At 46.8% G+C, this 13,021-nt stretch overlaps 1 protein-coding gene across 4 annotated transcripts in view; it reads left to right on the top strand.

The window, feature by feature from the left end:
* The window catches only part of SPPL2A (signal peptide peptidase like 2A), an 846,443-nt gene that overhangs the window by 287,846 nt on the left and 545,576 nt on the right, over positions 1–13,021 (top strand). For all 4 annotated transcript variants that reach the window (XM_069624951.1, XM_069624952.1, XM_069624953.1 and 1 more), the window contains exon 5: positions 11,248–11,381. In XM_069624951.1, the coding sequence (XP_069481052.1) occupies positions 11,248–11,381 (134 nt within the window). The remainder of the gene's footprint in view (positions 1–11,247; positions 11,382–13,021) is intronic.

Genomic DNA, 13,021 nt, shown 5'->3' on the forward strand with positions numbered 1-13,021 from the left:
GAGCTGAGCAACGGACGCTGCGCGAGTCTATTTATACGCACAATGATGTTGGCGCCGATACGGAGGCTGTCGAGGGACACCAACTCGAGGGACGTCGACGCGCAGCGCCCTCTACTGAAAAAATTTCCGTGGCCAGAAAGCTGGAATGGATAACATCAAAGATGAGGAATACGTTGGTGGAACATCCCATCGAAAGAACATTACAAGGTAAGAAGTAACTTGTTCTTTTTGTCCGACTTGAAGGGAGCAATGTGATATCCTTTATATCATAGTGTGCCTTTTGTGTTTCTTGCACTAGATGTTTACCACTTCCTGTACGATAGCCATGTGTTCTTTAAGATGTTCGGCAGTTGGTGAAATGGGTACTGCGGCTTCTTCCCATGTTTCCCTAACCATATCGAGTACATCTCTTGGTAAGCTCGAACAGTAAAAATCCCAGGGAGGCCTGAGGTGTCTTTCTTATTGGAAAATGTGCCTAGGGGGTTATAGTGTCCCAGTTTTTTCTGTCTGCTTCTACCCGTTTCTTTAAAAAAAAAAAATTAAAAACAATCAAAGTCTGATTGAAGTGTTCAACAAGTCTGTCAGTTGGAGGATTGTAAACCGATGTTCTAAGAGTTGTAATTTGCAATATTTCCTTTACTTCGGACATTATGCGGGACATGGTCCCTTGATCTGTTAAGATCTCTCTAGAGAATCCCACTCGAGATAGAAAGGGAATAAGCGTTTCAAAATCTGTCGTCTAGTGTTCCGTCAGGCAAAAGTTCCACATATCTCATGGCCTAGTCCGCTACAACTAAAATGTACTTGTTCCCTAATCTAGATGAGTCAAGTGGCTCAACAATGTCCATACCAAGGCGAGAAATTGGTACTTTGATAATTGGAAAGGGTTGAAGGGTTGAAGGGGGGGGGGGTAGGCGGGACTAAAGAACATAAAGAACAGGTGTTTACAAAGTTCTTGACATAAATCCCAGGCCAGAAACATTTTGGTATAACCTGGTTTTGGGTTTTAGTTACCCCCTGGTGACCATATGTTTAGTGAGAGTGTGCACGTTCTAAAACTACTCTTATGTGACGCCTCAAGATCACAAGTTGGATTCTAGGGGTAACGTCTGGTGTTTTATTGCACCAGTACAGAAGGCCTTTTTTTAAGAAAAAGAAGGGACCACTGTAGCCCTACATTCTGTTTCTGTCATAACTTTAGAAAAAGCTTACACTAAAATGGGATAATTATGTTGTGAAAATGCCTAGTCTGGAAAAAGTAAAATGCCTTCGATCTGGGTGGCAGGGAGGGATCCCTTGGCTGTTTATCTGCATCCCCAAATCCTTGAGTGCCTCTCTGTTTCACTTTGCCCTTGAATTTCTTGGGGGACATGAAAGATGGCATTTCCGAATATTCCCGCTGCTATTTTCTCCCCTATTTTTACGTGATATGGGTGTTTCCCAGGATTATGGATAAAGACTTTATTATCTCCCCTACAGTCGGGGTCAATCACTCCAGCCATGACCTCCAACTCATACCTCCAAGCCAATACAGACTTGGAAGCAAGTCTAACATAAGTTCTGGAGACGGCGACGAGACTAAACCTGTAGGAACTAGTTGGTGCTCGCTTAGATCTATAGTTACTTTGGCACTGCTCTGTAAATCAAAGTCTATTGATTCAGAAGTGGCTACCGTAGGGGCAGCGGCGCTTGGACTTAATTTGCTAAAATTCAGGGTCCACCAACTTTTTTCATTTGGGCATGATCCCACTCCTGACATCATGTGATTTATTAAAATAATAAGAAATTGATGTATCTATCCCTTTTCTGTGGGGGTCCCTATTTAACAAAACTAACTGGTGTGCTTGTTGTCAGTAGTGAAGTCCAAAAAGTAAACAGTATGTCCTCTGTCTCAAAACAAATCTATTCTAGCACTACCACTAAGGTTATGAACTACAAAAGTCCAGGAGAATGACTCCCTTCTCCTGGATTTACTGTTCAGTCCTAAAACATGATTTTCAAATAGTTCTTGGCTATCTATTGGATTACTTACTTTAGTTCTTCTCAGGGACTCTTCCACCCTCCTAGCATTCTCTTTCATTTTAGAGATGACTGTGTTCTCCATGATAAATATGTCTTATCACCCTTTTGGGCTACGTCCGCTAGAAGTGTCTCTATAAGGTTCCCTTGCCCCAAAACTTTAAAGGCACCCAAATGTCACTTCTCTTGATCTTGACTTTCTCTATTAGTTTGCTTCCTTATTTCCCCCAGAACAACATGCTTTACACAAATCTTCTCTTGGTCTTTAGTAATGCTTGTTGTGTCACTGGGACGAGTAGGCTAAGTGTGCCCCTGCTCCCTGTATCTCTCTCCTGGTCCCCCGCCTCTCCCATTACCTTTTTGCTCACGGGCTAGCATCACCGGATCTCTCTTCGCGATCAGAACTACTCTTAGCGTCGGAACGACCTCAGAGGTCACGCTGGCTCTTCTTGGTTCTTCGGTGTGGCTCTTCACAGCCACGCCTGTAGCAGTCTCAATGCAGTTTCTGTACCGAACAGCCCACCTTTCCCAGGTCATGCCATTGCTCACTTGCTCCTCCTTTCCTCTGCATTATCTTCCCCTGCACAACACTGATCTCTCGTTTCCCTGTTTCTGCTTGGTACGCCCACTAGCCGGGTCCTTTCGACTGGGGCTCTCCTGGTCCTCTGCAACTCCCAGCTCTTCCCAGGTTCGAACTTCCCGGGCTTCACTCACCCATCTTCATTCCTCCTTCTATTTGTATATCTAAGCACTGGGTCCTCCCCAGTGTAACATTAAAGTCTTTTCTCTCTCCTGGATGAGTAATCTCTCCTACTCTTATGGGCTCGTTTATCACAGTTGGATTAACTTTACAGCATGGACTAATCTGTATTACTTGCCCATCTCTTTTTTTGTCTCTATGGTTTTGTCAGGCATTTCTTCAAAATGAATGTCAGGAATAACATTACAATAGCAAACAGTAGTTTGTTATTGGACTTCTCTGAAGCATGGATGTTATTGATGGTTCAACAGAGAAGCATTTCGGGAGTTCCTTAACGGAATGGGAGTTTTTTTCCCCAGGAGCAGAGTTTCGAAGGGATTGTGTCCTCCGACGTATTCCTTATCTTTGATAGATCATCTCCCAGCTTGCTGGCCTCGGAATAATTTTTGCAGTAGAGGGTGCTGCGCGCCGACGTCCCTCGACGGCCTCTGTATCTGCGCCGACGTCATCACGTGTATAAATAGACTTGCGCAGCGTCCGTTGCTCAGTTCTGCTTTTCCGCGCTTCGTGGGGCCTCGGAATATCGTTGCTCAGTTCTTCAAATATATCAATATTCCTCGTGAATACCGACTCGTACTCGATGGCTTCCTCACCCGAACCGACGACTCCACGGTCCTGCTTCAAAAAATGTCGAGACTGTGGAAAGAAAATGTTGACGGATCCTCACAGGATCTGTTTATGGTTCCTGGGCATCGAGCACCATTGTTCGGAGTGCGAGGACTGCATGTCCATGACGGCGAAAGCCTTGAAGGAGCGTAAGGGGAAGCTCGAGAGAGGTAAGGCAGTTAAAACTTCTTCGAAAGTTTCCTCGGCAGAGTCAAGACATTCGTCTCCTCGCCATCACAAAAGACATTTTTGTTCTAGGTCTCGAAGCAGTTCCCATCACTCTTCGAGATCTAAGCATTCAAAAAAGAGACGTCGAAGATCCCCTTCCTCGTCTTCGTCTTCCGTTTCCCCAAAAAGGGTCTCCTGCCGCACAAAACATAGCTCTCAGGCTGAGTGGGAGTACTTCAGGAAAAAGATGCTAAGCGTCTTCGAGAAAGCGGCCTCGACCCTCCTCAAAGACTGTGAGGGTGATACCCTGGGTGAAAGACCCGAAAAATCAAAAAGCTGCGAGTCGCAGCACCTGCCGAAAGAAGCCACTCGAGAGCGTCACAAACCCTCGAGTAAAGGCAAGGTTGCGTCTTCGACGCCGTTGTAGAAGATCCCTTCGACACATAGATCGGCGTCGTTGACGCCGTTATCGAGTGTTCTTTGACGCACAGGTCAGTCGAGTTGACGCCGTCCTCGACGTCGAGAAAGGATAAACCCACAGCCACCTCACAGCCAGTGGCCATACCCAGAGCCTCGAGCACAAGAATGTCCTCGACAACCTCGAGTAGAATCCCGATACTCTCGAGTTCATCGAGGCCTCTACCACCTTTCTCAACACCTTTTTCGATGGGCTCGGTAGCTTCGATGGCTTCGAAGCCTTTTACTTCCGCGTCAACGACGTTGACGTTTTCTCAGCCAATCATGATGAATTTGGCTCCTTCTGCTCTGGAAATGGGATTTATACCATTTTCAACACCTGATCACTCCAGAGTCTTATCTTCTATTTATGAAGAAGGGGAGGATTTGTATCAGGAAAGACCTTTTGAGTTGCAGGGACCTGCAACTCCTGCACCAGAGGAATTTACCTCTGAGGAAGGTAGGTTTAAAGACCTCCATGAATCCCTACAGGAAGCAAGTGGGTTGGACACTTCCCCAGAAGTGGAATTAGCCACACCAGACTCAGGGGAACATCCTGAAACCCCTTATAGAACGTTTATGGCAAGGATAATAGAGTTTATGGGGTGGTCCACACCCTCCCCTGCTTTTCAGCAAGACGACCTCACAGACATCTTGGTCAAAGGTTCACAGGAGGATCCTGTGGTGCCATTTCATGCAGCATTACAAAGAAGAATATTGGCAAACTGGGAAACACTTGAGGTAATCCCAGCGGTTAACAAAAAATTGTCAGCTAAATATAGGGTGTCTTCTGCTGACCCTGAATATTTATCCAAACACCCAACTCCAGAGAGTCTGGTTGTTCAGGCAGCTACTTCAGCAGGTAGTAAATCGGCTTACCCTACTGTTCCACAGGATAGGGATGATAAGAGATATGACTCTATGGCCAAAAAAGTCATTTCCGCATGTAGCATGGCGTTGAAATCCATCAATGCTACTTGTACGCTCGCTAGGTTCAACCACACACTTTGGGAGTGTGCTTCATCAGCGGCTGACTGCCTCTCGGAGGGAGAAGAAAGGGAAGCGTTCCTAAACATCATCAAGGATGGTAATGTGCGAATCCCTTCAAACTGGCATCCATTCTGCTGACAGCCTCAGCAGAGCCAGGGCGGCAAGTACAACAACCCGGAGATTTGATTGGTTGCGAAAGTCCGGTTTTGCTCCAGATGTGCAAAGCAGACTCTTGAATATGCCCTTTGACGGCTCTTCTTTGTTTGATAAGAAGGCGGATGACAGTTTAGAAAACTACAAACATCTAAGGCAGCAGCAAAATCCCTAGGAGCTGCAATCCGTCAGACACCATATCGCCCCTCAGGAACCTCTTGGAGAGGTAAGTCCTTTCGCTTCTATTCTGCATTCGGAAAGGGCAGAGGACAGCCGGTTCAAAGGGGTCAGAAAAATTCACCCGAGGTGGACGGGGTAAAAACACAAAAGCCCCAGCAGCAGCAGGTGCCTCTTTACCCTCGGCATCTGCATCAGCCACCTCCAAACCGCTCTGAGGACTCGCTACACAAAACACCAGTAGGGGGCAGGTTAACTCAACATCTGACGGAATGGCAGGCTATTACGTCAGATGCTTGGGCATTGGAGACAGTTGCCCAAGGTTACTGCCTGCCTTTTTCTACGCATCCCTCAGAGTCATCCACCGGGGAACAGCTCTCTGGAAGTTCCAGATCCGCTCCTCTTGCAGGAGATTATAGACCTGCTAGAGAAAGGCGCCATAGAACCGGTTCCTGTAGCGGAGAGGATCCTGAAGAAAGATGGAGGACTGAGACCTATCTTGGACTTACGAGAATTGAACAAGTTCCTTAGGAAAGACAAGTTCAAGATGGTAACTCTCTCTCAGATCCTTCAGTCCCTCCAGCTCCAGGACTGGCTGTTATCTCTGGACCTCCAGGATGCTTATTTCCATGTGCCAATCCATCTCAGACACAGGAAATACCTGAGGTTCGCAATTGGCGACTCTCATTATCAATTTCGAGTTCTGCCATTTGGGCTGACCTCTTCCCCGAGTGTCTTCACCAAGCTGATGTCGGTAGTGGCGGCGAGTCTAATGATTGAAGGGATCCACGTCTATCCCTACCTGGACGATTGGCTGATCAGGGCTGTATCTTCGAAACAAGCCCAGGCCCAGCTAGATTATGTCTGCCACTTCCTTCACAAACTGGGCTTCTCCCTCAATTTAAAGAAGTCACAGATGATACCATCACAGAGACTCCAGTTCATTGGAGCGGACCTGGACACTTCCCTGGGAAAAGCCTCGCCACCAGAGGTGAGGTCTCAAGATATTCTACAGATGGTCACCAAGTTTCAAAATGCCCAACGTCTCCCAGCCTTCGACTTTTTGAGGTTGCTAGGCCTAATGGCATCCTGCATCTTCCTTGTGCCAGATGCTCGCCTGAGAATGAGATCTCTTCAGTGGGCACTGAGAAGTCAGTGGTCGCAATTCTCAGGGAGAATGACAGATCTCCTCCGGATTCCGGACAAGGTAGCCCGCGACCTTCAATGGTGGGCCTAGCCAGAGAACATCTTGAAAGGATAACTGTTTGGCAACCATGGCCGGAGATAACAGTAGTCACAGAAGCCTCACTCACGGGGTGGGGAGCCCATGCCAACGACTTGACCATCAGCGGTCGTTGGTCTCCATCGGAGTCCAGACTACACATCAACCTATTGGAGCTGAGAGCGATCAGACTAGCGCTGAAAGCTTTCCTGCCATCAGTACAGGGGAGAAATGTCCTGATAATGACGGACAACACGGTGGCCATGCACTACCTCAACAAAAGAGGAGGCGTAGGATCACTGCCACTGTGTAGAGAGGCGATGCAACTCTGGTTTTGGGCAATCCAAGAAGGAATCTCTCTATCGGCAGTCCACCTAGCTAGAGAGAAGAACTTGACAGCGGACGCTCTGAGCAGGCAGAGCACAGTCTCCCACGAGTGGGAGCTAGCTCAGGAAGTCCTTCAAGAGATCTTTGCCCTTTGGGGAACCCCTCAGGTGGATCTGTTTGCCACAAGCACCAACAGGAAGTGCGATCTGTTCTATTCAAGGGAATTTCCCCCGAGAGGAGCTCTAGGAGACGCGTTCGTAGTGGACTGGGAGTTTCGACTCATTTACGCGTTCCCACCAGTCCCTGTTATTCCTCAAATGATCAGGAGGTTGAGAAGATTCCGGAAAACCATGATCCTAATTGCCCCGGATTGGGCCAGGAGAACGTGGTACCCGGACCTTCTAGATATGTCCATCTGTCCTACAATCCGTCTTCCACTCAAAGAGAATCTTCTCTCGCAGAAGGGAGGTCAGGTTCTCCATCCAGACATCAGAACCCTCAACCTTCACGCTTGGCTTCTGAAAGGGTGAGGTACAAGGATTGGGGATCTCCCTGATGACGTCATGGAGGTGTTGCTTTCAGCCAGAAGGCCAGCAACAAAGTCTTTATACCGCTGCTGTTGGAACAAATTTTGCAGCTGGTGTAGAGAAGAGAATATCGACCCTTTTTCATGTGGTACACCAACAGTGTTATCGTTTCTACTCTACTTGGCAAACTCAGGCCTTCAAATTGGCACTGTAAAAGGCTATCTCGCATCGCTTTCTATCTTCAAGCGCACTGCGGAGGAACCATTGTATTTCAAACTTCCTCTAGTGACACAATTTCTCAAGGGATTAACTAATGTTTATCCTCCAAAACCATTCCAGGTTCCCTTATGGGACTTAAATTTAGTCTTGAACTTCCTAATGGACACTCCATTCGAACCACTTCACTCTTGTTCGCTGAGATTTCTCACGCTTAAAACTGTCCTATTGGTAGCACTAACATCTGCTAGGAGGGTGAGCGAGCTACAAGCTCTCTCCTGTAAACCCCCACGTAAAATTTTCCACAAGGACAAAGTTGTCCTACAGGTGAAGCCTAATTTCCTCCCAAAGGTGGTTTCTGAATTTCATATTACTCAGAAAATTACCTTACCTTCGTTCTACCCTCCTCCCCATCCGGGGAAAGAGGAAGAAAGGCTACATAGGCTGGACGCAAGGCCAGCTCTCAGCTCTTACATCAGCAGAATGGCTAGGATCAGGCAAGCAGACCAACTGTTTGTAGGATACTCAGGTCACAAGTTGGGACTACCCATAACAAAACTAACCATCTCCAGGTGGATTATTTTGGCCATTCTGGAATGTTACAAACTGGCAGGGAATAAGCCACCCCAAAATCTCAGGGCTCATTCAACCAGGGGTATCGCAGCCTCTTCGGCTCTCCAAAAAGGGGGATACTGGTCCGAGACACATGTGCGGCTGCCACATGGTCATCCACACATACATTCACAACATTGTACAATCTGGATTCCTCCACTAGTCAAGAGACCAGATTTGGCAAGGCCGTATTTCATTCGGTCCATCCCTAAAGGGATACATAACATTCTCACTCCCACCTCCAATTACATGGCACTGCTATGGGAGTCTATCAAAGATAAGGAATACGTCGGAGGACACAATCCCTTCGAAGAACAAGTTACTTCTTACCTTGTAATGTTCTTTCGACGGGATGTTCCTCCGACGTATTCCTTATCGGCCCTCCCATCCATCCCCGCAGTGATACTTCCCTTGTGGTTGCAGCTTACGCTCCTTCAAGGTCAATAACCAATTCAGGCATGACTTTTCTTATGCTACAAAACAGAACTGAGCAACGGACGCAGCGCGTGGCTATTTATGGGCATGGTGACGTCGGCGCCGATAAGGTGGCCGTCGAGGGACATTGACTCGGCGGACGTCGACGTGCAGCGCCCTCTACAGAAAACATTTCCGAGGCCAGCAAGCTGGAAAAGTATTATCAAAGATAAGGAATACGTCGGAGGACCATCCCGTCGAAAGAACGTTACAAGGTAAGAAGTAACTTGTTCTTCTAAAGGGATTAACTAATGTCTACCCTCCAAGACCTTTCCAGGTCCTTTATGGGACTTAAATTTAGTCTTAAATTTCCTGATGGGGACTCCTTTCGAACCACTCCACTCTTGTTCACTAAGATTTCTCACCCTTAAAACTGTCTTATTAGTGGCTTTAACATCTGCTAGAAGGGTGAGCGAATTACAAGCTCTATCTTGTAAACCCCCTCATACAATTTTTCATAAAGACAAAGTTGTCCTACAGGTGAAGCCTAATTTCCTCCCAAAGGTGGTTTCTGAATTCCACATCACTCAGAAATGTACCTTACCTTCATTCTATCCGCCTCCCCATCCGGAGAAAGAGGAAGAAAGGCTACATAGGCTGGACCCAAAGCAGGCTTTAAGCTTTTTCATCAGCAAACTTGCTAGGATTAGGCAAGCATACCAACTGTTCGTAGGTTACACAGGGCGCAAATTAGGACTACCGATAACAAAACAAACCGTTTCCAGATGGATTATTATGGCCATCCTGGAATGTTACAAACTAGCAGGGAAAGAGCCTCCTCAAAATCTTAGGGCTCATTCAACCAGGGGTATCGCAGCCTCCTCGGCCCTCCTAAGAGGGGTGCCGGTTCGAGACATATGTGCGGCTGCCACATGGTCGTCCGCACATACCTTCACAAGATTTTACAACCTGGATTCCTCCTCTAGTCAAGAGACTAGGTTTGGCAAAGCCGTATTACATTCGGTTCATCCCTAAAAGGAAACATGGCGTTTTACTCACACCTCCAATTGCACACCACTGCTATGGGAGTCTATCAAAGATAAGGAATATGTCGGAGGACACAATCCCTTCAAAGAACAAGTTACTTCTTACCTTGTAACATTCTTTCGATGGGATGTTCCTCCGAGGTATTCCTTATCGCCCCTCCCATCCATCCCTGCAGTAATACTTCCCTTGTGGTTGCAGCTTACGCTCCTTCAAGGTCAATAACCAATTCATATGAAACAACTGTTAACGTCAAAACGGAACTGAGCAACGGACGCTGTGCGACGCGTCATGACGTCGGTGCCGATACAGACGTCGTCGAGGGACATCGACGCGCAGTGCCCTCTACTGAAAGTTTTTTTCCGAGGCCAGCAAGCTGGGAGATGATCTATCAAAGATAAGGAATATGTCGGAGGAACAGCCCATTGAAAGAACGTTACAAGGTAAGAAGTAATTTGTTTCTCTCCCTGTGAGGTTCCGCTGACCGCCACCCCAAGGAGGAATGTTGCATAGCTGGCTTGCATCCCTAGCCTTACAAGGAAACCCTGTGATTTGTCACAATATACAGAAATTCCTCCTGTCTGTGAGATAGCTGGCTTCAGCTCAAAAGGAAGTTGATTTATTTTGGAAGATCGCTGAGCGCAGAAAGCCTTAGAATTTCCCTGTTTGGTTGAATTCTAGGTCGATTTCCAAATCAAGGTCATGTTTAAACTTGGGAATCCTGTTGGATGCACATCTTCTAGCAAAGTGCTACATACAAACTGCATCATCTTTGTAAATCTTTCAAGGAATGGTGGTACGAAAATGAAAGCATTGGTGAATGTCCTATTGGATTCATGCAATGAATGCATTGCATGCTGTTGTCTAAAAAACAAAAATACGTAGTTCATTGGCTTTAGATGTCAAAGTTCTTTTCTACAGTTGTCCTGGGGCATGCAGAAGACCATTTCACTGGAGATAGAAGATTCCATTACTGGTTCCCAGAGTGGCATCCAGTTCACTTTGAAAACACATGCCTAACCTTTTAAATATCGAAACAATAATGCTGCAGTTTATCTCTGTCTAGAAGAAAAAGTTGATAGATGCCAGCTTTCCAAGTGGTCTGGTCCTCGAAACAAATCCATACTAATTGCTCCCTGCTTCTGGTTGATATCAAAGTCTAAAAATGATTCGTGATTCAGATGCCTTTTGGCTGTAATATGCCCCCTTCCGTGCTTCAACAACGCCAGTCCATCGCTAGGAAAGACTTTGCACTTCAAATCGCTCTACCCCTGATGGCCCCAACACGGGAGAAAACAGTGTTGAGAGACAGTTAATTCAGTCATCTGTTAGGTAGGTTTTGTTCTGCACAGTTTCAGTCTTTTGTTTTTCTTTTTATGCTGGTAATGATAAACTATAGTGACTGAGCTTTAGAGGTGTTCACATTAACAGTATCTGGATCCCGGACCTCCAATTAGCTCAATTTCTTTGGGATCGTCCAATGTTTTACTGTGATTCGCTGTTTCAGCGACAAAGTCTCTTACCAAGTTTGTAATCGACTTCTCTTTCATTTTTAGACTCTGGGCGACTCTGTGATGGTGACGCTGTATTCGCCAGCTGTGAAAATGTTTGACTACAGTATGCTAGTCATCTTTCTGATTGCTGTTTTCACTGTGGCATTAGGAGGATACTGGAGTGGTGTAGGAGAACTGTAAGTTTAACCAACCTCTTTATATCTTCATGATGAATTAAAACATTTTTGTAAGGACTTCTGAGAAAGGATGATGCACAAGTATTTTCCCAAACCTAGCTCTGCTGTCGCTGATATTTTGTGTTGTCATATTAGAGAATTCAGGCACCAGCAGACAAGATTCTTTAGAATATTTTTTGTAACCTTTTTTATTGGTTAGTTTCTGCACAAACAATGAGTGACTACATACACAATGACAAGAGCACATTCTCCAAACCTTGTCCACATCATCCCCTCTGGATCAGCCCCTCCTCCCCCAGCGTCCTCGAGAGGGAGTCCTTGATATGGGCCCTCATTGTCCATTGTGCCATATGCCAGCCCACCTCGGTGCAGAATCCATGTACCTTTTAACTAGGATGCCTTTTCCCCTCAAACCTCCCCCCCCCCCCCACGTCCCCCCAACTACCAACTATCCCAACTAAGAACAAACTCAGGATCCAGGGTGGGTCATTAAGAGAAATAAATGTAGATGTGGTCCAGTGGATATGTGGGCGGTTTTGTGACGTGTGCAGTGTGCAGTGTGCTGAGTGTGGGGTATCTGGGCTTACATATGCCTCCAGAGAGATTGTGGCCGTAGTGGTGTAAATCACCCCTGCGGGTTAGTAGGCTCTTTGGGGGAGGGATGAACAGGGCCCAAAATGTATAAGCCAGATCAGCTCTAACCAGATTGTTCTTCTTTGTACGTTGCACTCCAGGGAGCAGATTTTGGACAGAAAGGTGGTCAGTTGTTTATGTGGGCGGTGCTGCTGCTTTCCAGTTTACTATCAATAATTTACGCGCATGAACACTATTGAGTTCAAAGTTCTGCAAGCAGATGCGTTGGTGTGCCAGTCTTTATAATTGGCCCCAAATAGTAGATCGACTGGGGTCGGTGTAATGGTTGCCTCTGGGATGCAAGCGATCACTAGCCCTTGCACCATATCCCAGTATGATGTTATCTTTGGGCATGACCATAGCATGTGGCCCATAATGCCAGTCGCTCCAAAGCCACTCCAACACTGAGGGGAGTGAATCAGTCCCATTTTGTACATTTTCAACGGCGTATAGTACAGGCATTGAATAATTTTGAACTGGATTTTCCTGTGTTTTAAGTTCAGTGACATTCCCGGAATGGCTGTATAGAACTGATATATAGCCCCTGTCTATATTGGGGTGTCAAGGTCATGTGCCCAGGCTGCCGCTGAGGCGGAGTTCCTTCCCACATTGTTCGGAATGACCATGGAGTAGAAATCGCGGAGTCGCGGATGGGTGTTCGTTTGGTGTTCGAGTTCTAATTCGCAAGGGGCCGGGGGTGCTTGTTTGTGATCTCCCTGGTGTGTCATATCATCGAATCGCAGATTGTGCCGTACTGCAGCCAGTGACCAGCGTGCAGGTCCAGTGCCCCAGCGGCCTCATGGAGAGTATGTATTTTTGGGCCGTCGCACAGATCCATTATCCTGACCTGTGCTCACTGGGTGCCCTGCGATGGATGAAGGGTAGGTATGTGGCCAAGTGAGAGGAGACTCTTAACCGACATCCGTGATGGTGCCATTTTGTTGTCAATACCTTGCTGGGCTTGAAGTTTGTGCCAATGGGCCACTGTCGGTCCCACTACAGGATGC

This window comes from Ambystoma mexicanum, chromosome 11 (genome assembly GCF_040938575.1).
Source record: "Ambystoma mexicanum isolate Mex_15411 chromosome 11, UKY_AmexF1_1, whole genome shotgun sequence".
Lineage (NCBI taxonomy): Eukaryota > Metazoa > Chordata > Amphibia > Caudata > Ambystomatidae > Ambystoma > Ambystoma mexicanum.